Source organism: Parus major, chromosome 7 (genome assembly GCF_001522545.3).
Source record: "Parus major isolate Abel chromosome 7, Parus_major1.1, whole genome shotgun sequence".
NCBI classification, from domain to species: domain Eukaryota; kingdom Metazoa; phylum Chordata; class Aves; order Passeriformes; family Paridae; genus Parus; species Parus major.
Genome location: NC_031776.1, coordinates 19,857,050 through 19,881,505, shown reverse-complemented (window position 1 = coordinate 19,881,505; position 24,456 = coordinate 19,857,050). Strand labels below are relative to the sequence as shown.

The 24,456-nt window shown below is 35.9% G+C and overlaps 1 protein-coding gene across 8 annotated transcripts in view; it reads right to left on the bottom strand.

The window, feature by feature from the left end:
- Nucleotides 1–2,273: 2,273 nt before the first annotated feature.
- The window catches only part of GRB14 (growth factor receptor bound protein 14), a 42,941-nt gene continuing 20,758 nt past the window's right edge, over nt 2,274–24,456 (bottom strand). Inside the window, exons 3-16 of one of the 8 annotated variants that reach the window (XR_001522861.3) lie at nt 22,435–22,556; nt 20,243–20,317; nt 14,825–14,962; nt 13,633–13,743; nt 13,349–13,444; nt 12,712–12,792; nt 10,359–10,475; nt 10,172–10,229; nt 9,983–10,070; nt 6,907–7,000; nt 6,364–6,432; nt 4,628–4,758; nt 3,966–4,158; nt 2,278–2,986 (exon numbers count right to left, since the gene is read on the bottom strand). Coding sequence is in view for 5 of the 8 variants with exons in the window: in XM_015635126.3 (XP_015490612.1) it covers nt 2,840–2,986; nt 6,907–7,000; nt 9,983–10,070; nt 10,172–10,229; nt 10,359–10,475; nt 12,712–12,792; nt 13,349–13,444; nt 13,633–13,743; nt 14,825–14,962; nt 20,243–20,317; nt 22,435–22,556 (1,127 nt within the window). In the remaining 3 variants the exon portion in view is untranslated. Of the gene's footprint in view, nt 2,987–3,965; nt 4,159–4,627; nt 4,759–6,363; nt 6,433–6,906; nt 7,001–9,982; nt 10,071–10,171; nt 10,230–10,358; nt 10,476–12,711; nt 12,793–13,348; nt 13,445–13,632; nt 13,744–14,824; nt 14,963–20,242; nt 20,318–22,434; nt 22,557–24,456 lie in introns of all 8 variants that reach the window. The other 7 variants (XR_001522863.2, XR_001522862.3, XM_015635128.3 and 4 more) reach the window with 7 other exon arrangements.

Genomic DNA, 24,456 nt, shown 5'->3' with positions numbered 1-24,456 from the left:
AATAGTACTGATTTCTTCCTGAGCTGTTAGCAACTCCTGATTAGCCAATTCTCTTTGTGAAGGTGGGCACCGTGTAGTATTCCTAATTAGAAGTGACAGTTAACACTCTGAAATTCTGTCTAAATAGCATTGCCTACACCCCCAAAGAACTTTATGGTCAGACTTATCCTGGCTGATCTCACAGAAATTCCTTGCTGACTGGTTGCAAGTAAGGATCTTGAAAGTCATGTATCAACCACTTGTACCATTTAATACATTAGAAAGAAGTCTGGGATATCAGAATATTTGACGTTTAAAGGGTGGTATTTGGTTCTTTGCTTTTACACATTACCTCCTTCATGGTTGTTCAGTAATATTTAAACAAGGAGGTAGCCTGTGAAGTCATTTCAACAGCAAACTAGATTTTATTAGCTTCACTGGTTTGTTTTTTTCCTGGCATGGTCACAAACAACAGAGTTCAGGAAAGGTATACACATTGTATAATAGAAATTACGTATTCTCAGCAACATTTCAGTTTAGATTTTAATTAAGAGAGCTGTCAAAATGCAGGAGGAAATGCTTTGCAGTATAAAAAGCTTTGAATACTTGACAGTTCAAATGTCCAAATCCCATGCTCATTAGGCAATACTTCATTTTACTTAGGTTTTATTATTATTATTATTATTATTGTTATTATTATTATTATTATTGTGGCTGAGTTTTGTTTTCTGTTTTTCAATTTCACTTGTGAAACAAAAAGGAAAAAGCGGGCAAAGCTTCTTGATGGTTGATGTCTCTCCACCATGTGACATAATTTCCACATTATTTTCTCTTCTGATAGGTCCAACAGTGACAGGTACTCACTCACTGAGCAGTTGGCTTCTCTGCCAAGCATGCATACATAAATCCAAACAAAAATTACAGCAAAGCTTTCACATGTCCCAAGGAGAAATGGACTAAAATAGACAACAGACACTTGTCAAGAGATGATTACAAATAAGGGATGCAGAGAATGTTTCTCCTTATCCTACATCAACATCTGAAATAAAACTACCTGAGAAGTAATCACATTATTAAACAGAACCTGAAGAGGTTTTAATTATTTTTTTAAGTACATTTTGAGATCATGTTTGAGCTTTAAGAGTTGTATTTATTAGACTGTAAAGAGTTTTACAAGGCTTTCCTAATGTAATGATCTTAGGCACCACATATGTTGCATCTTTGGTACACATTAGGAAGAGTTGCTTTTTTAATGAGCTTTAAAAACTGCATTTGCATACCAGAGGAAAAGGTCAGTGATGTGTGGATCAAGTCGGTAAATTAAGTATCACAGTATTATGTTATTACGCTTGCCTTCCAGAGACACACAATAACAAAACCACAGGCTACAGTTACCGTACTGTTCTCATGCTTCCATGTCCATGACCTTGTCAGCTGACACATCCTGGCACCGCTGTGCCTCCGGGCCCACGGGCTCCATCTCTCACCCAGGCCTCCTTTACCTTCTCTCCCACCTCCCCTACAGCACAGCAGCTGCTATGCCTGGCACTCAGGGAACTCAAGTAAGCATAGGAAGGGGGAGCTGGATTCAGTGTGATGGCCCATCTTCAAACACCACTTTTACTCCAGCCTTTACCCTTTGTAAAGATACCCAGGACAATGTCCTGAACCCTCATAACAAGATCAAATCTCTTGGACAGCAAAGCATCAGTTTGGGGATGCCCCCTTCTCAAGTCCCATTCCACTTGAGTTTTTCTCCCAGAATACAGCAGTATCAACTCTTCTTCAAAATACAAATACCAAAATTTGTTCTGATGCTGTGGTCCAAAATTTGACTTGGCCTACTGGCACAGTTGTTTTTAGCTGGCATGTTAGATACTTGGTAATCTGTAGTTAAACTGACATCTTTATTTTATAACAAATAATAAAATAAGCTAGGAACTGAGTGCAAATACACTTTCATGAGGTTTTCAGCTAAGTCCACTGGATTTACCTTTATTTGTAAGTAAATTATTGATAATTTACAACGATTATAACACTACTTTTATTTTTTTATATTCCCTCCTCAACTGTGCAAAGAGTCACAGTACTTAAAAGGTCTTTCTGCCTCTCTTAGTGTCAGAGATTATAGATATACACTAAAATACATTATGCACTACATAATAATTTATGCAGGTTTATACATTTCACAGCCAAGTAAGTGACAGTCCAGCTCTGCATAGAGATGTAGATTCAGTCACTGGATTAGAGAAAAAAATCCTTTAAAATATTACAACAAGAATAGCACAACTCAATACAACTGAGCAGTTATAAGTGGTTTTAATGACTTTTCACTTTTTGGATACGATAATCCTCAAAGTTGCATTCAAAAATATAGTGCAAAATATTTATTCATTTTATTTACAAATAAAATGTGTAGTTCAGCTTTTTATCCTTGCCACAGTAAACATTATTCTTTTATGTGATGAACAGAAATTATGAGAAACATGTATAGAGAAAAAAAGTTAATTTTAAAGCTAAGAACAAAGATTTTCCTTCAGTTATATTTTTGTAGGAGTTACACAGTATTTTTCAAAACTCTTTTCAGTTGAAAAAAAAACCCAGAAAGTTCAAGACAACACTAAAGAATTACATCAGAAAGAACGGTTTTTCAAAACCATAAAGTTAATTTTGCTGTGACAATCACAAAGCAAAGTTCTTATCTACATAGGATATCATTTTTTTTATTTTTTTTCAGCTTAAACATAGAATCTTTACAATGTAATGTGTTTTTCCCCCTTTTTGCTATACAAATTGCCTTTAGGAGGTAAAAGTGTACTAGTATCTTCCCATCCCTCTAATGAAACAACAAATACTTTGGTTAAAGAGCAATCCGTGCACAATAGTGTTTTAACTTGCAAGGTAGTACTCCTTTATTAAGTTGATAGAATTCCACTAGCTGGATGAGATCAGTAAATCTGGTATGACCATCATCAAGGGTATAGAATAGCTTCCCATCATCTTCCAACTGTAAAAATGGAAAAACAAGATTCAATTATATCCTCTTTTGCTATGGTATGCTTTCTGACTGGAACACTTGCTTGAGAAGTGCTCTTACACACCAATATATTCATAATCTTACAACTACTGTGAGCATAAAGAATACAGTGATAATTTACACAAAAACACCCCAAAACAATAGGAAATCAACATATTATTTGACTTCAAGCACGCACCTAAAAGGAAAGAACAGTTAAATAAGTATAGGAATACTCTTCCTGAACTAACAATACTACTTCATGCCTTTGTTTAGTAATGATAGCTGGGGTTAATACCAACCCTGAGTTCTTACAGAGTGACATTAAGCAACCAAGTTTGAGGTTAATCATAGATTTCAACCTTTCCTCTATTCACTTCCATGATTTTCTATCACTTTTTTTAAGTATGATGAGGCTACACACCAGTGCAGTGGAGTGCTGGGTAGTATTAGCTACACAAGACACTGCCCATCACACAAGTGACATACTTGCTCTAGTAGTTCTTTGTTGTAGGAGGAATTGCTGCAGCTCCAAACATGTATTAGCACAGATACAGAAAAGAAGAAACTTCAACAGATACCTTGAAAGATTCCTTTTGAGTTTTAGATGCTTGAAAGTTTGCAATCACTATTTCCCTCTTCTAAGTTACTGAATGTTAGCTCTTGTACAATTTGTATTGCACTGCCGACTATACAATTTCTTGATTTAGTTTCTCAACTGCTGATATGTGTAGTATCAAGAGGATTATTGAAATAGTGACTAATTGGTATTCATGTAAATATAGGGTGAAAAAACCTATTCGAACTATTTTTAAAAAGAAAAGGGAAAAAAAGATACAAGATTGAAAGAGTAGTGAACAGACGATCCTGAAGTAGGGCTAGCACAGAGAAGCAGATGGTGTGCTAGGGAAAGATGGAACTACCCTACTTGAATACAGGGGAAGGGAGAAGATACAATTAGCTGTCTTACCTGTAATTAAGATGTTTTATCTGAAGCAGCTGCTGAACTGCTTATGACTCCTAGTTATTCTACCCCTTTCTACCATGACTGGAAGTAGTTTGCAATTTCTTTATTCTCAGACTTTGGTCAAACCAGTCAAACACTGCTAGTTAAGGAATTACCAATGTGAGAATGTGTAAATTCCTGTGCTCCAGCCAAGAACCTGAAAATGGATTAACATTCATTGGACTTCCTTTATGAATGCAATTTTCCTGCCAACACACTGCAGGCAAGGAGAGTTAACAATTCAAATGTCTGTTATCCTCCTAACAAGTTAATTCCAAACCTTGAAATTAATACCAGACAGACTGCTAATTCTAAAGTTATTAATATTTCTCAAAGTAAAAACTTATGTCAAAGTTCTGTTGCCTAAGAACCTAGCATCTTCTGCAAGCTAAGAAGGCTGTTACGAGAAAACTTTCATTAGAAAAAGACAGTCCCAGAACTCTTCATCTTTCACATGGATGAAATTTCAGGATAGAATCCATTGATGTGAACTTGCATCAGCTCAGAGCATAAAGGCTGAAAAACACCTTTAAACGAAAAAGCTCTCCAATTTTCACAGTACAGGATCCCAAATGTATTCCAAAGGTTTCCTTCTGAACTTTTTATAATCGTAAACTACTACCCACCTGCAATACCTGTTGCACAGGTTACCAATGTTAACATGAGGCACCTGTTTACATGGGTGAGGCATGAACTAGCAGGCTGCATACCCTATCTAAAAGGAGACATTTTTAAGTGCAGCATAACCTGAAGCAACCTAAAATACAAGAGAAAAATAATTCATTTAGAGATTGAATTGTTTTTACCTTGTAAAAAGGCTTTGTAAATTACATTTATTTGTTTACATTTAGTAAGAACGTTTGCCTTTACAATGGCTGGAAACAGCTAAGAGTTTAAAAGAACAGTAGAATTTCAATATTCAAAGAGGTAACCTTGATCTTCAACTAATAAGTTATGAATTTACCACAATAATACAAAATGGTTTGTTTCTTAGCAAATGATCACATCATTTAGATCAGCAGCAACTGGAACCAAAACCCTTCCTCCTTTAAACAAAAATTTTCTGAAATCTTTAAAGATAACTGTTCTAGCAAAAAAAGAGCACATTTAAATCAGGGTATTGAGAATGGAATGAGGTTACTGAATGCAACCAGAAACTGAAAGAAAGGAACTGAAATACGCCAATATTTTGGGGACAAACAGCTAACATGTTGACACACTCTCTCTGGATTAAACTGTTCTCATCACAATTTATTTTTTCTGGTTACTAGCATAGGAGAAATTTATTTAGTTAAAAAACAATTCAAAAACATTTCCTTTGAGTAAGTCAAGTTTTGCAATGAAGTGGTACAGGTCTTCTTGATGAACAGCATGGAAAATGTGACCCAAGTTTGTAGACATTTATATTAAAACTAAGAATTCCTAGCTCCTGCAAAGATCCCACAACAGGAGAACAAGGTTTTAGCACGGTCTTCTGAAGGGAAGAAGAGAATCATCCATCTCAGAGGAAACTAAAGATACTGCAACACCTGTGCTTAGAGAAGGGAGGGTCTGTTCCCTGATAGCAAAAAGTGGTCTCTGAAATTTGAGAGTTAAAGGACATCCCAATGAAGTAGAATCATACACTCTTTGTATGGAGTTCAGAAGGTTTTCTAAACCACACAACAGTTATACCAAAGTAAATACTGAAAGTGACTACAGTCAAAGAATGCACAGAGATCTTACACCAAGGATTCTTATCAAGTATTATACATTGATGATCCCATGGGATATGTTGAGTAACTATCATTTTTGGATGAAGGAATCCTCCATATTCTGTACCTAAACACAATAAAATCCTAGACAAGTTTTACAGCTAATCTGATCGACTTCTTCCCTCCTCTCAAATAATGCTTCAGTTTTATTCTACATGAACTTTTTTGTGGAGGATATCAGCTAAAGCCCTAGGTAAGGCATACAGAAATTTGGTGAATGATCAGATAGAATCGATGATCAAAGAAAAAAATAATAAAAAATAGTGCCACTTAACTAATTTCTACTGAGAAAGAGCAGAATCTGCTGGAAACTTCAGCAGGAAGAAACATGGAGGCTAAAGTATTACGTGGTCTGGAAGAAAGGTTATTGTAAGGAGAGATAAAAAAGCTCTGGGTGTGCTCAGTTATGTCAAGTATCTGTAGCCAAAACACAAAATGCTCAAGTATTTCTCATCTCAAGAGAAGCAGCATGTAAAGAAACCCACATAAACCACCTTGTGAAAGAGTGGAAGCAATGAGGATGGCTAACCATTCTGGCAGGATAACTGGACAGTATGTTCAATGGAAACTAATAGAAATATGATTTCAGCTAATAACTTTCAGCTTACCTATAAAGCAGCTGGACTAAAAAATCTTTTTTTTTTTTTTTTTTTTGTTGTAGTTCCCCTGAAGAAGACCTGTACATGAATATACCACAGTAACAATAAGAGAGGTCAACAAAATATGTTTGACTACAAATATTGAAACTATCCTGAACAGAAGACTGAGATACGGACGCACAACGGAGGCAGTCCAAAACAGATGACTAAGAAATTGTGTACATACTGAAAAGTAAAAGGAAGCACAAACTCTATTAATACATGATTTTCATGCCATCAGGGCTGCTTCTATTCCAGTTGAAATAGATTTGCTTAATTTTTCAAGAAACTTTTCAGGATTTCATACTACTAGTCAAACTTTAGAACACATAAAATAGCAAAGCTCAAAAATGTTCAACTCTACTAAAGCATACTAATTATATTTAATGATACAGGTATGTTTACATCTTCCATAAAACAACAAAAGAAGAAAAAAATTCTTCAATAGTCTGTCATAGTTATTCAATTGTTTGGTTTTACAACTACATAAATAAACTGAAAAAACTTACTTACCGGTACAATTTGAAAATGTTTTATTTTTAATCCATGACTCAGTGACAATACAAATGTTTTGGGGTTACTTTGGCTATCACGTACCAGGAATACCCTAGAAGAGATCAAAAAATTTCCAAGTAAGATAATTTGAAATCCTTTAATAAACATCCAGTTAAAACTGTTCTAAATTCATTACAGCAAGTATTAGTGAAAAGCATAAATAATATCAATTATGTAAGTTAGGCTTTTAATCAGCATTTCTCTGCAAATGTGTCACTGGGAATACTTTCTCTTAAATTCTTCTTCACCTTGTCTATTATGTGAAAAACATGCATTCTCAGAATAAATGACACTGTAGGCGTTAGTTTTTACACTGCATAGAATTACAATACATTTCTTCAGACAGAAAAGCACCCTCAAAGTTTGTGCTTTGAACAAAATTTTTCTTTGGACTCTGACTAGAGAAAACTTGAATTTTCTAAAATCACAAGCATTATAAGGAAAATTCAAAAGGTAGATAAACAGGAATTTTATAGAAAAGGAAATGCAAGCCACACAAAACAAGAATATTTTTCACATCTGGCCAATCCTCATAAATGCACTCTCATTCTGCACAACAGCAAAATTCCCAATAAGACAGAGCTACACTCAGCTTGTTTTATGGAATCATTATTCAAATCATAACACTCTGAATGGCCAACAGTGCCACTGCAACTAATTCACTGACAGCTTATTCCAACCAGAACAAGGACAAACGTAACTTTGCCATAGTCCTGGTAGAATAACTTGGTACAGGCACAGGATGATTACCAGCATGAGACAGTTTGCATTGAATCGCCTGGTTTGGAATATTTGCAGAGAACAGTTTGAGGACAGGGAAGAACCTGATGGATAGTTTTGGAGTGGAAAGAGTCTGAACTGCTTGTACTGTGCAGCTCTGGAACAGATATAGCTGACCAATGTCCCAAAGAAGGGAAATGGAGGGACAGACACTGGCAAGCACGCTTCTCTCTCAGGACAGAAATGAAACGGGCAAAATGGACTTGCAGGTTATAAGCAAACGAGCATTAGTGATCACCTAATCATAACTGTTTGCCCCACCACACACCAGAAATGAGAGCCCAGCTACTCCAGGAAAAGAATTTCAAGTTAAAAAAAAAAAAACAACAGCCAAAGGTTTGCAGCGGATTTTCACTGACTTCCGGCATGGATTCAAAGAACTCACTTCACTCTCAAAGTTTTTAAGAGTTCCATTTTTACACATTAAGAAAATACCTGGAATGAAGACATGTGGAGCCCATAATCATTAGCATTGCTGTCAAAATCCCTGCGCAGTCTAGTTCGGAGCCCTGCACCAGCGCAGCTCTCCCGAGGGCTGCAGCCGGCTCAGCGCTCGGCACGGGCAGGGAGCGGCGGCAGCGCGGGCTCCGCTCACAGCGGCTCGCTCCCACCACCTAGTGGGCTCTCACCTCCCCGGGACACCAAACTGCTCACAGCGCTTACCACACACCCCGCGCACTCACTTCGTGGTGGGTGCATTTGTCATTAATGACTGCCACTTCATTTTATTCAGAAAAATGACACTGTAGGGGTGTGCCACTTTGCAGGTATCTAAAATGGGGTCTCTATACCCTATTACTAGGATCCACATTAAATGATACACAATGTAATCACTTTGATTGGGATTTAAGTTCCTATTCAACAGTTCTTTCAAAGAACATTTTCTTATTTCTTTCCTTATCACAAATATAAGTAATATGTCTTCTCCTTCAGATAAAAAGATCTTTATTATTTTCTAACATAATCACAACAGATCTACTTAAATTGCCAAAGAGCTTTTAAAAACTTTGTTAAGAAGAATGGGTTGTAGTTCACAGAATCTCAAATGTTGGCTGGAAGGAGCTTTTTAGACATGCTGGATGACTCTGGTCAACTTCTCCCTCATGAACTTCTCTGAACAACAAGTTAGACCTTTCCGTCGGGCTTTTGGTAATGCTCTTATCCCTTTCATCCATCAGATGCTGATCAGTTTGCAATCCTGCCAACCACTTAGCACTGAAGTCTTCAAACATACTTTAGGGGATAAAATACAAAATCTACAATATCACCATGTGAACTTATTTTAAAAAGTTGGTTTAACACCAGATCCAAAAACCTTCTTTCATCATAGCATGCCTTGAGTTGTTGCTGTCCCTAAATCTGTTATTGGGTTACCCAAATACTACTGTATTCAAAAAATTAAAAATTAAAAATATGAAAGTGGAAGTCCAAATAATCATCCCTGTGTTGATTATGACCTGATTTGTCTCCCTTTCCTTCCCTTAAAATTTTTTTCCTGGAGCCGTTTCTGTAGATGTAGAAAATAGTACTACGACAGACTTAATCTAAAACTGAAGGAATTTAATCAGCAATCTGATGTTTCAGGTACCTAACTGGAAGCAGACTCAAAGAAACTGATACTTTCATGGAAATATGCATTGAATGAAGGAGGCCTGAGTTTACATTTCATACAGGACTAAGTGCAGGAATGAAAAGCAGGAGGATTTGAATGTAAAACACCTACTTGTTTTGTCATTTTTTAAATTAATATTTAAATGAAATATTTAAAAAATTAAAGTCTCATCCTAACATTTATTGTTTACTATTAAAAGATGACACAATTTTTAGCCAATTCATGAGAAAAAAGCATACTTTTTTCAATGTCTGTCCCAGTACGGTTCATCTCACGAATAATGTTTTCAGGCCTTCTTTCACTCTTTCATCACTAATAGAGATACAAATCACAGTGGTGCCTGCCAAGGTTGACAGCTCCCAGAAAATCCTGTGCAAAGACACAGCTCTAGTGCTTGGCTCTGAATGGACATAAGTAATCGGTCAGTGACAGAATCGAAGTTTTAGATCACCACTTCATTGTTTCCAAATGATATAAAATAGGAACCAACTGATCCCCAGATAGCCTTATGGAAAAGAATTTTTATTCCCATTAGCTAAGTGCAAACTTTTTTCTCCACCTCCTCCCAGTAAGAGGTATATGAAAATAGGAGTTGTTGGCTAGAAGCATGTCTCAGAGAAGCTATGTGAAGAATTAACTTACCCATCTACAAGTCCATGCTGCAAAATGAGTCTCTGAGCCTCTTCTCTAGAGATTTTATGATGGAACCATGACTGAGATCTGTGTATAGCTGTAGAAAAAAAGATCAGTGAGAAAACATTTTCCCTTTATTGAAAGAATCAGTTATTGCATTTTTTTCATTTCTCTGGCAAGGAATTAATTCACACATACCCATGTTAGACATGGCAATAGGACTACCATGAGAGTTGAGTCGGAGACACCCTCTCCTCTGTATGGGAGAGAAGCAAAAACATGACTACAAAGCTCTTTTTTTAAAAAAAAAAACCAAACAAACAAAACACCAAACCAAAACACCAAACCAGAAAAAACTATTCTGATAAATCAAAGGTTTTTATACCCGCCATGCTAATCCTTCTTCAACTGCAACTGAAAGGGCCTCTGTTGGATTTTCTATAATTCTGCTTCTGTGTCCTGAGAAATCCATTGCTACTAAAGAATTTTCTGAAATGCTTCTCTGCAACAAAGAAAATAAGTTTAGTTTGCTCACTTTTTACAAGATTCATCATTTAAAAGTGAGCTTCTGAGAAAACATTATGTTTTGTAAGTGATATTTCAAGTATTGGCAGTGTTTCCCATCAGAGCCAAACTCATTTTACCCTGGGGAGCATTTGTAATTCCAGTATGCTGCTGCAAAGCTCAATTTTATAGTCTGGCAGGACAGACCATCTTTTTGCATTACTGCAATGGATGACAAATATATCACTTTACCATAAACTGTATTTATATTTTTAACTATAACGAGCCCTTTCCATGTCAAACAAGTCAGGAAACTGTTACTAAGATGTCCAAGTAAAAGGAAAAAAAAGGTAACATACAAAACTATTATATATAATGATCAAATTAAAAAATATTCAAAATGTTTCATTAGAAATATATTGGATTTATATGTTTGCTATATAAATTTCCATTCAGTTTACCATATTTAAGCATTGAAAAGAGCAATTTCTATAGCATACAACTTCTATTTTAATACATCTCTTCTAACTCTAATCACAGACTCAAAAACTGCAGCATCTGTTACAAAAAAAATGCTTGTGTTTTTTTCCTCTCAGTGAAGATCAAATTTTTAAAAACTGAAAAAGAACATTGAGGTTTGACAAAATAATCCTAAAAAATCACCAAAATGTTTCTCAGAAACCAAGGTTTAGAAAATCAGGTTTTATTAGAACCATGATGGCTCAAATGTTGGCAGGCACTGGAATATCTAATAAATAAAAGAGCATTCTAGCATTCAGTAAGTTAAAGCAACATCTGGACATAAGAGGCCCAGATTTCTGTAGATTCCCAGTCCAAAACCAGAGGAGCTCTGGTATTTTTATTTTTTTTTTTTGCTTGGTTACAAGCATGACTATAACTAGAAATGGAAGAGAACAATTCTGTAGTTCACTGTAATTCTTGACTCTGTAGACTAAGATCTATCTGAGTAACTGTAACCTGTAAAGAACTTTGCAGATGTGAAAAAACAAGGGCAAATTAAGACAAAATATTTGCCTCTAGCAGAGTGGAGGGAACCCTTTTTAGCTGACATGGTTGAGAAATTAAGGAATATGAAATGTGGAAGTGGCTTCCTTATGAAGTATATGCATTAGTGTGTGTACTTAATCCCCAGATTATTCAATTTGCTGTTTATAATTCATGAATTATACATGAGTAGAAAAACAGTGCCATTGTTAGCGTGGGTATGGATTCTGCCTTTTAGAAGCCATGGGAGCTAAAATGCACACAACAGTGAAAGAGGAAAGAATCAGTTGTGGTTCCCTAATCCATTGTAAGAGCAGCAACTGGCTATTGCAGTAGCTTCACATAACACAAAGTAAGACACAGGCAGCATATTAAGCACATGCTTAATAAGCCATGCTTATTAGCAAGATCACTGAAAACTACTTTTGTGAATACCTGTGATAGCAAATGCATTTCTTAGGCATTTTATCAGCAAGAACTATAATAAAGGCAAAGCTAAAAAAAAATCACCATAAACTCATTGTCACATATCTTGGCAACAAATAATTTTTGTCCAATTTAGCCAACACAAACCACAAAAGGGATATAAATCATCCATGAAAAAATCTGAAATCAAATGACTCATGAAGAGCTGGGATAACATAAGATACTAAGAAATGGACAACCTCACCCAATTCCAACTATCTGACTGAGAAGATGGACACAATATATAGTATAGGCTGCTATTTTCTCCAAAACAGGGTAGACCATCTGCTAAATCATGATTTTTTTCTGAAGTCCAGTCAGTATTACACCAGCTGAAATTCATCTCAAGTACATAATAATTTATGTATTTTTTTTAGAATTAAAAGAGAAAGTATATCAAAAAGGATTTGTTACAACCTTCTTATTCATCAGCCTGTGTAACCTTAAACACTTTGCTTCTCTTTTAATGCATTTATGGTTCTGCTGTTTTGTTCAAAATCTTCTGTTCATTCAACAGTACCAAGCCAATGAACTCCCAAAATACTGGAGATTTTACAAAGGGAAAAAGCCTTTAAACTCATTTGTTCGAAGGAAATTAATTAATTAGCTCTCTAGTCAACCCTGGCAGCCCTAAATATTTCGGCAAGCGTTTGCACATGCAAGGTTTCAAAGGAGCAGGTCAGTAGTGTAACTGACACAAGTTAGTTGAAAAGAGCACAAAGGCAGAAACATGTATTTATTCATGGAGCTACTGTGGGACATACCATAGGTGTTATATTCAAAGGGCTGCAGCCACTTCTACCTTGATATGGTTGCATGTAATTCTGATACAGCTGCATCCCATACTAAAACCAGAAAATAACATGGTTAGCATTTTAAATTATAAACCTAAGCTAAACAAGGTTTTTCCTTCAGATGAAAAAGATAGCACACGCTTTTCTTTACATTTAAAACCAGGGACAAAAGATGTTAGGCTAAGGAAATTTACATCAACATTGCTGCTGCTGCCTTTCTAAATCTACACTTTGCATTAAATACTACCCATTTAATATACCAAGTGGCCTGTTCCTGTTTTGTCACAAACAGTCACATTTTAAAAACATTAAAGTTGCCTTCTTGTGTTCAACATTACTCAGCAATCTCACTGAATTCAACATGGTTACACAGAAGCATATGTTTAATGCTAAATATTTTCAGAACTGAGGCATCATTCCATCCCTTACAATGATTCCAGGATTTGGTCTGTCTCTTCTTGTTGGGACAAAAAAAAAGACCTGTTTTCATACAAAATTGATACTGCTGTTGCATGGGAATCTAAAATGATGTTACCTCTCTACTCACAGCATCAAAATATCACATAGCACACATATGCAAGAAGCTAACTCCAAACAAAAAAATTACCTTGAGTAACCTAATTGCTGTCATCCAACAGGTCCTACTTTGTTCATCATCTGCACAGAGCTGTTTCAGGTCTCTGGTTCCTCCTGATTTGTTAGGCTAGAAGGCCACAGCACATTTTTTAGCATTAAAGCATATCTTGAAGATAATACCTGTTGAAATAAAAGCCACTAATTCTCCTATTTTATAACAGACAGCTGAATATTGCTTTCAAAGCCTTAAAGAAACTTAAGCTTACCTAAAAACTGTGGCTTGCTTTAATATGTATCAGAATAGTAAGTTTGTACCTTAAAGCAGAATCCATAGTTTGTTGGTGCTCCAGAAATCTTTTTGCCTGTTAAAGACATGTACATATCACTATTGCTGAATTCACAGAAAAACTGCAGATGCCTTGGCTCCTAAAAAGAAAAGTAATGTAATACAGTTAGACTACTTTTAGCCAGCCTCTCCAGATAAGAAACTTGGAAGAGTACAGTAGTTATCCTGTTCCAAAATACAGTCTTACAAATTGCAGTTTTAACCATGACATCATGACATCTAAAAAGAAGCAACTCAATATTCATTTCATAATGCAAAGGGGAAAAAAAAAATCAAACCAGTTAAAGAGTTTATTCTTCCAGAGGGCAAAAAAGCCTCAGACTACAAGTTATATAATTTCTGAGAAAACTTCCACTAAATTCAAGCATTAATAAACTTAGAGTAGGAGGCAAGTTTTGAGATCAGGATGCATTTCAAACATCAAAACAAAATAAACTTTCATAAACTGAAAAACAACACACTGTTAGAATTATTGCACAGTACTATTTCTAACCATTATCTCTACCCACTAATAATAACCTTAGTACTGACATAATAAGGTATATATGTCAAGGAAGCCAGGAGACAAAAGAAATTTGCCTAAGGATACAAACCTGCTCAATGAAAACTTTGGCAGGTAATTACAGAGAATCCAAAGCATGAATAAACATTGGTTTGAATAGTTTATATAAAAGGTTTCTCAACTCCAGTGTTTAATATGATAAGGCTAAACATACCACCATCAAAAATTTGAATTAGCAAAATGAAAAACTGTCCAGTGACAAATTTTGAGAATTCCCAAAGTTGTCCTATAAAAATTCTTATTTTATATAATTAATTACTATATCTACTTTTCAGAAAATCTACTCATACTTCAGAAATTTAATTAGTATTTGAAAATTCATTTTAACAGGGTACTCTGTTATGAGAAATATCAACCAGAATAAAGCAAACTTACCAGGCAAAAAGAAACTACAATTTCTAAGACACCTTCCCAGTTTTTTATCTCCATATCTCTCTAGATTTTATCTATAATAACTAGATTTATTTTTTTTATTTTTTATCACTATAAGTTTAATTATTTGTTATAAATTTGGGTTGTTATTATTACAACAAAATGATAAATACATACATATTTGCTCTGACTTCAAAGATCTTGCTCTCTCTCTTTTCCTCCCTTACCTTAGATGTACCTTTAGTGGAAAAATAAAGGCCAGATCTTCTCAAAAGAAAGTACAATTTTTTCCATGATTTTTTCCCCTGCTCCTTTGCATACAAATAACCATGAATCTCAGGATATGTGCTGGAGCTAAGAAACATCTGAAAGAAAGTATCAGACATGCATTTTTCTTTTCCTCTGAAACCAGCTTTGTGTTTCATTACCATACTCAGGGCTAAGGGGAATAACTCCTAAAGACACTATCACACCACAGTAATTCAGTTATGACTGCATCTAATCCTATTAACAGTACCTCTCTGATTTAAGGCATGTAAGAATGTTACACAACTCCAAGGTAGGCTAAGCAAGTTACATATTTATATGGAACCATATGGTTTGAAATGAGAGCATTACTTCTGCAATATGTGAACTTCTGCAACTAAACCCGTGTAAGAAGTACTGATCCCATGCCTCAGACCCTATTTATATAAAACTGCTAATCAGTGCTAACAACAGAAGAAAAAAGTTACGTCCCTCCCCTCACCCACCACATTACAAACCAGAGAAATTACATGACCTGAGTTAAAATTAATTCAGCAAACCATAAACTCTGAATTACAAACCCATGCAGGTCAGGCAGATATTAGCATTTTCAAAAGGAGGGAATAAAGTTCTCTGCACCTGAAAGGTGCTTAAGGAGGTGCTTTAGTTGAACCAAAATCAGAGAGACAGCCAATCCCCAAGACAGCTCCTGCTTCCACTCAGGGTATTCAGTGACTTCTCTTCAGCCATTTCATCAGACATTGTCAGAGTGCAACACAGCTCTTATCTTGCTGAGGCTTAGACAGGTCTACTCAGTCTGCAAAAGTACCCACTGAAAATGAGCAACCATGTTAACTTTACCCTAACTCCATGTAATGCATTCGTTTTTATCACTCTTCTTCCAATAACACTACTCAGAACTATGCCTCTAAACATATTAACCCAGAACTGTTCTATTTCTGTATATGCCACAGAAACTATTACTGAGTTCTTCAAGGAACCTTGCCCCAGGACTGCTCTCTGGTATCATAAATTCTGTCAAGGCTTATAGAGAGGTATGGCACAAAGGATTTTCTGCTCGGTATCTGCAGTTTTCATTGCTGAATTTTCCTTCTATCCACTTCTATTTCCAGAAAATCTTATTTGAGGAGTGAAACAACCGATTACAAAGTGAGATATGGACTGGCCAGTACAGGACTCCAGCAGAATTAAAAAGTGAACCTGATTTTGGAAGCACACCAAGTTCTCTGGCCACTAAATAATACAGTTCAACCAAAATATACAACGTTTCTTTGACTTTTATTGTTTTCCTGCCTTGCAGTGAGATGCATGACTGTACCAGGTGCAGACCAACCTGAGGTGGTGTGAATGCAGTAACATGAGCAGGGCTCCACCAGCCAGGGGTGTGCCCCAGCCCACCACCAGGACTGCATTATGAGCAGCTTCACTGTTATTCACCTGAACAGTTCAATTACAGTAAGCTTAGATACATCTATCTACACGTGCTGCTGGCACACAGCTGTGTGCAAATGCAGTTTAAGCTATTTTAGCCACACTGAAGCAGACAGGCAGGGCTTGGTAAATGTTCTGGCTGTTAATCTTCCCTTTTGCCACGTACTAACAGGTTCACTGGTGGGAAATATACAGGCTGAACTAAAAAAGTACAAAATCCATTAACAAAGTCAAATGAAAGCTTTAGTAAAATCTAAATTAGTCAATGTATGCAAAAACAAAAGAGCAGCTTTTTAGGCTTTAATGTCTCTGCTGAAACTAAAAGGAGTGGTTGGCTTCCTGCCTGCACAAGTGTCTTCCCCAGGATTTATGCCATAAGAGCTTAAAACCAGAAATGCTGTCATGGAAAACACTTCTCTTACTCAGCAGACCAAAGTGGAGGAGAATACAATGCTAAGCTTCGACAGTCACTGTTGTACCCATGCTATCAATTAAAACAAAGTAGCAGCAATGCTAGGGAAAAGGCAATCTTAAATCCATCTTTTCCTTTCTAAGACAGCTGAGGACTGTGTGAGAAAATAGAACATGAACAAGCTGTAGTCAAAACCATTAACTGTCAGAAAGATGAGCAGTAAAAATATTTCAGAGTGAGAACTGAATGTCTGTAATAAATGCCAAAAATGAATGATAGTAGAAAAGAAAATTTCCTTGTGATGTTTTTTGTTTCAGGTTGGTTTTTGTTTCAGATTGGGGGCTCTCATGTTTTGTTGGTTGTTTTTTTTTAATGGAGGTACATACAAGTTTTTTATAGGAGGGAATGGAGCCCTGTTTATGCAGCTAAAAATAAGTAAAATCCTTAATACTGGAAGAAGAGGGGAGAGCTAAATGATAGTATGCTGCAGACAGGGATACTGATCACACAATATGCAGAAATAAACTTGCACCCTTTTCCCCACACAGTGAAATATATACCCTGATAAGCAGAGTGGTGTCAAATGCCACCACATCTTTCAGATACTGGTATACACAACACTAAGGACTTGATTACCATTTGATTACCTGTAAACCAACTAATTTGAAACCAATCTGAACAAGAATCAAAGCAAATAAAAATATTTTGTTGCAAAGAAAAACAACCTTAAACAAATAAACAAAAATTAATCAGAAAGTGAAAAAACAACAGAATAGGAGAAACATTGCACTGTGTCAGGTGAATATAATAATAGTGAAAAATGCAGAAATCCTTGATGTCATTGAATTTGATAAAGACGGAGAGTTGCACTTCTAACTATAAAACTTATTTGTCTACATCTTCAACATTTTCAATGAAAGAAAAGCTGCAGTAGCAGAAACAACAATATCTGCTAAGGTGGATGCTTCTTGAGTATTTATGCAGTGTCTTGGGGAGTTAAAGAAGCCATCAGTATACTAAGACTTTGTGAATCATGTTGAATTTGATGACTGATTTCTTCAAATATGTGAAGACAGGTAGCCATGATCCAGACCAACACTACTGGGAATGAGCTGGATTTTTACCCTGAACCTTCTGAGAAATTTTGGGGACACCAAGAAATTCTAGGGAAGAATTGATTGTGAATGTCAATACTGAAGTCTCCTATAGACTTCAGTCCACCTGAGAGTTTCAGACTGGAAGGCCAACAAAGCTTAGAGTGGAAGACAGAGTAAGGCAATGGGGAGATTAAAACAACATTCAGGAGCTTGATAAGAGACTGAAATTGAGTGCAGGTCTGTTTCAGCCTGAAGGCCAGAATGGCAGTCAGGTGAGAAACTGGTTAGGGAAAGAGGGACTTGCTATGGCAGAGAGATTAAAGAAATGAAAGCCTGGCTCCAAATAATGACCTTAAAATCTTTATACTATGTTCAATTTTGACATATTTTAAAACATCCAATTTCCAAAAATAGCCTAAAGCAGGTTCCAAATGACCCAGACTGCCTACCACTAGACATGTACATACAGTGCTGTGCCTCAGAACAGCTATACCCTGATCAATACAGTGACACACCTCTTTTGTAGGCTGAAGATCCTCATGGCAGCAATTAAACCTCTGTCTTTGATACATGCCAACATTCTCTAAATCCCACACCTAGTACTTTTACTTATCACATGCTAAATGGATAGGAGACAGATGAACTTCTCTTTTGTTTTTGTGGTTCTGTTCTACAAAGATGTTCTCATTCAAACTCATCAGCCAAAATACTCTTCCACTTTCAATGAGAATTAAGAAAAACAGATCTTGAAAACATTTTACTTGCTTACAGCTCAAACCACAAAAGGATGTAAAAGTATCAGAAGTGATTTTTTAATCACTTGTAAGCATTGAATTGTCAAATTGATGTCTCTTTTGATACTTAACCAAGCACATCACAAATAATAATGCAGCCCATTAACTTGTCTTAATGAAAGTTTCCAAGGAAATAGTGACTCACTGTAAACAATTTACCCAACAGTTTCTGCTGAAATGTGCACAATGGCTACACAATCCACCAAGGTATTCTTTACTTTGTGCCTATTAAATTTCATTTGATGAAATACAATTAAACATACAATGCAACACAGAATAGCAACAGAGGAGAGTCTGCAACATGTTTTTCAAGCTACCAAAATGGCAGCTGTTCAGAATGATTATTAATCTTACATACCAGCTTTGAACATACTCTAGATCTCACAATATGGGCTTAAAGAAGTTCTGCACAAGAATATATGGCAAACAGTTCTACTATAAAAGTCTTCATTATTTTTTTAACTACTAAATTACATTTTTGAGCAAAAAATATAAAGTTCTTTAAACACAGGGGACAGAATTTTCTAAATTAAATGTTTATGCTAGACTGCAAAATTTGTGTTATGTAGGTGGCAAAAGGGAAACAATTTTCATTATATTTGCAGCAGTTTTGAAATCATAAAAATTTTATTTAGGTTCGTAAAATTTACTTGCAGAATCTAGCGTGTCAAATTTAATTTGCAAAATTTTTTACTATATTTGGGATAATCTTAACATCTTGATTAACATCCACTTTTATAAGGCTGTAACTATTTAATAAGAAAGAGTGCTTTGAGAATTATTTACTTAAAATGGTTTTAATTTCCTGGTGGATGCTAAGGTAGACTTTATCGTATATATTTTTTAAAAATTGTAATTTGTATTTTCCTTTTGCTTCTGCTCTAAATATCCTGTGTTATTATGTTGCTTTTTCAATCATTCTTTATCTCCCCAACTCATGCATAGGGTTGCTGTCTTAAAACCGGTGGAAGTTCTTCTTCTATTATTTAATTTTTCTAATGACAAGCAAACAAGAGTAATGTGTATGTTTCCACCTTTATTACTCATTTTTCCCCTCTTTGAAAGTAAGACGATGATCCCTGATATGGTCATTCTGTATTTTCATTTCATTATTCCCACTGTAAATTAGAATCTTGTGTCTGCTTAAAAGATGACTAACGCCGAGTGACCTACCATAATTTTTTTTGAAGGCTACAGTAGCCTTCAAGCTAACAAATCATACTAGTCAGTCTAAATTTTCTCCCCATTAAGTTTAACCATTTAACTCTTTTTTACATCCATTTGTGTCACATCACCAATTCTTTGGTAGTCTACCACAGCCTGCTGCTAAGTTTGTTCAGCACTACACCTATTAAAGGAAAAAGGGTCTTTCACCTGAAATATGCAATAAAGATATTTAATGTTTTCACTCTTTTCTCTGTTTTGGTGCTTCTTCATTCTTAAGTTTACAAGTGTGGACATAAAATAGCTGCTTAGAAGGGACACATAGTTTCATATCTCTTGAGGAAAAATGTTATTAGCCATGTCTTGAGTTATTCAAAACCTAGAAACAGATCCAACAGCAATAATGAAGTATGCTCACACAACACAAATAATGGGAAATACTGAGGTGTGCTGGTTCATCTTCATTCAAGGATTACATACCTGTAATATTCCAGAGTGGCTTAGAGCTGCATTGGTCTCACTTGGAAAAGATATCATATGATCAGGAAAAAAGCTCTGTAACAACAAGAACTTGTATCAAAGTTCTGTAGAAATAAATATAAAACTTTCCCTTTTGTATGTGCAACTTAAGTTCCCAATGCAGTGCAAGACACTGAAGATTCCCTGATCCAATAATTTAAGCTTACCTTAATATCATCCCAAAATCTGGCACATGCCATATTTTATTTGCTGAAAAACATAGAATTTTGAGAAAATATTGATAGTCTCTGGAAGAGGGTTTCAGACACCAGTGCAAATCACATTGCAATGTTTGGCCCTTAGTGTTGTTTTTCTAGCAGTAATTTCTATGCTGCTAACATACAAGATTTGCCTGAGGATTCAATATGCTACAAAGTAAGGAGGCTATATACCAACATGTACGTTATACAAGTGTATTGTTATCTATTTTTTCATTACACTAGAATATTTTGGAAAAACTTTCACTAACACAGAAAAAGTTGTCTCAGGTTTTTTTTAAATCTTCTATTTTATGTACTCTACAAATTAACAAAAAAAATCTGACCATATCAACATGGTGGGGTTAAAAGCCTACAATCAAAAGGCCAATTTTATTATCAAGGAAAGCTCAAAGGATAATTTATGGGACAGACCTGCAGTTGGGGAGATCAATACAGACATGCAGATATGAACCACACAAGGGTTTGACCATCACAAATAACATTTTTTCAAAGCCTGGACAAGTTTGAAGTTAATATTCCCTTGGCCACCCAATTTCCAGAAATTTCCATTTTTCATGAAATTCAGCTGCTGGTAGGGTTAATTCATATTAACTCATTATGATAAAGCATTCTTGCTACAGCTGGGACTAGAACACCCCGAAGAACTCTGCTTAGCTATAGCTGCCGAAGCTGGTGTAGCTGCAGGTCTGCCACACTCCACAGCTGGTGCCACTCACCGGTTAAACAGTACATAAACTTTATTTTTGGAGGCAACAGAAAGAAACTGATGCATAGAAAGTCCATCTTGAATATGAGGAAGAACTTCTTTATTGTGTGGGTGATCACGTATTGGAACAGATTGCCAAGAAAGGTTGTGGAATCTCTCTCAATAGAGATATTCAGGAACACTCTGGATTCAGTCCTGTGCCATGTGTTCTGGGATGACTCTAGAGCAGGGAGGCTGACCTATTCTGTGATTCTTAAAGCTTCTTTACTAACTGTAGATCACCTCAAGCTGAAAAACTTTTCACTGGTATAGATATCTCTATATCTGGGACAAATCTATCATTCGTCCAGAGACACACAGATCAATCAAACAAAAAAATTCCCAAAACTCTTCTATTTTCTGTTACTTTTATATTTACCTTTTTATCCTTTTCACAGATAGATAATCTGAGTTCCCTTTCACTTTTTACCTTTTAAGCCCTCACACAGTTCTGCTATTTCTCCCTTTTACATCTGAAACAAGCTGACTTTATAAGAGACAGCATTAGGAGTTGTCCAAATACACCATGGAGCAACCAGATGGTGAGTTCCTTCTGCTGAGCCAGGACTGCTTCCATGGCCTTTGCCATCAGCCAAGGTCTGAATCAGCAGCATTAACCTTTGGCAACATCCCTGAGTTACAAGACATCTCTCCTCTCTTTCCATTCCTTATGTACACTAACTTTGGCTTCACTTTCACTTACCCCTAATAGGTTATGGCTGCTCATGCCTTTTGTGTCAGTTGTCATTTAGCTACAGCCAGGAGAAGCTGCAATTGGGCAGTGCTGGGCAGAACATTCAATTTTCACTTAAACAATAAAATCATCTTTGCTACAGGTGCCCCTCCTCACACTGCTTCATTTTATAATATGCTGTCACTTGATGAAAAATTCACTGAGTTGCAAAAATTTAATTTTGTTTTATGCCTGTGTACAAATTTCAATACATTTAAACCCATCATCCCCAAAAATAAAAAATGAACACAGATATTTTACAACTGTAAGAAAAGGACCAGCCAATGAGCACATGCACTACAATACATTCCTGTATTTCACATATTCCCTCTCGATTATTCCTTTTGACTCCTGTTACACTGAAAAACTTCAACTCTGACTATCTATGTGCAAGAAAAAAGACTTTTTAGGAACAGTAATCACACCACTTCACATGTATAATGTTAGGACTTACCAGAGGATTTTTAAAAAACTCATATTTTGCATAATTTTTTCTAAAATACAGTTTGGTTTCCTCTTCCATTACCCAATTTGACTGAACTTCCATCACTAATTCATGGTCTTCTATAGCTCTTCCTACAAGATAACCAAAAAAAGTAAAAGAAAATGCAAAAGCAAATATGAAGCTCATGACCAGCTGAACACAAATAACTCTCATGATCTACAGATAAAGTGCAGCAAAGCTAAACTTCCATTGATTTTAACACGTTCTTCATTGAATTTAACCAATACTTGAGTCCAAAAAGACAGAGATTAAGGATGTTTTATGAAAATCCCATTTTGTAACCAGATTAAATGAAGCAAATAAAACCATAAAGAAATTCAAAAACCAAAAAATACCCAAAAATAGTGAAAGTAAAGTAAGCATTTTAAAACCTTCTACAGGTTGTAGTACTCCAAAACACATTCTTCAGATGCAAGGGCAAAGAGACTCTGAAGAACTGAAGCTCATAGTTAAAAACAGCATTTTTTTCCTTTCAGTTTTATAGAGAGAAAGTGCTCCTCTGAGATGACATTTAAAACTCTTAAATGCTTGGCATTGTGACATTTAAGAAAACACCATTTCCTCAAGACTTACTTCTTGGTAGAAAAATATGACATTGTGCATCACCCCAAAGGATGGGTAAAGGTGCTGATATTTCTTTATTTTTAAGGTGTCATAGAAAAAAAAAAAAAAAAAAACCAGCAAAAAAACGTATAACTGAGTAAACTTACTTTTTTGAAGGAACTGAAACACTGAGTGCCCTCCAAAAAACAACCCTGTAATCAAATCCCTAAATGGTGACATGAAAAAGCTGCCTTTCAGTTTAGGTAGATCATTTTTGTCTTCCAGCTAGGCTGGAGAGTTTCTACCTCCCTTTCTATCATCTCTTTATTACTGCTATCTCTGACATGAGAAGTACCTGCTACAGTCCTCAACAGCCTCCTTAGCTATGGAAAGCATTTAATGCACATGAAAGATTTCATATTGGAGTCCATGATAGAACACGCTTCAAAAAGCCTCTTCTCTAGCCACCCAGTGAGAAAAAAAATTAAACTAAATAAAAAATAGAAAGACATTGCTCAGCACTATTGCACAGGTTTTGTGAGCATTTATGAGCCTTCCCAGCCTTCCCAGACTACCTGAAAGAATACAGATTGAAATCAAAGTGTGACTGAAAGATACTGATGATGAGGCTGGCCAAGGCACTACCCTCTACTCAAAAGAGGAGCCCTAGAACATGTGTGTTCAGATGCAGAAGCAAACAGAAAACTGATTACAGTCGGCACAAAAATGTCTCAGTAGAAAAGGAAAAATTTCTGGATGAAGACAGTACTTCCCTTACAAAGGAGAGCAGTTATGGATAACTGTTCAGTTTTCAGAGCCTGCCCTCCTCAGGAGAATTGCAGTGGAAGTTTGGGACTCCCAGCACCAAGGTACTTGGTGTAGGGATGACATGGTATCATCCAAATTTAGGCACACTTCAGCTGCTTTCAAAGATCTTAGACGTTGTGGAAACCATTCAAAATTGCATTTGAATTCAATATGTTAGAATAAAAAGAACACATACCAGAAAGACACAGTTCTGAAATATATTGATTTATAGAGCTGAAAGAATTGCTGAAATTCAGATTTTTTTAAATAGAACCCCTGCTACTGCAAAACTTGGGAGGTGGGGAGGAAGGCTGAGCTTGCTGGCTGACAAAGCAGCAGCAGTGGGCCAGGTGCAGTGAGGACACAACCATCCTTAGTGTTCAACAAGAGAGCTCTGCACTGAAGGGCATATGTTTGTGAAAACTGAAATGTAGAGACCGTGGGCTCATGCTTTGCTTTAGGTGGGAGTTTTGTTGGATTTTTTTCCTTTTTAAACCTTCACAGCAGATACCTCCACACAGCAATGAAGGCACAATCCAGTGATGTAATTAATGTCTGTCTTGATTAAAAGTAGAACACTATGCTCAGCTCACTAAGATTCATGCAATTATATCTAATTCA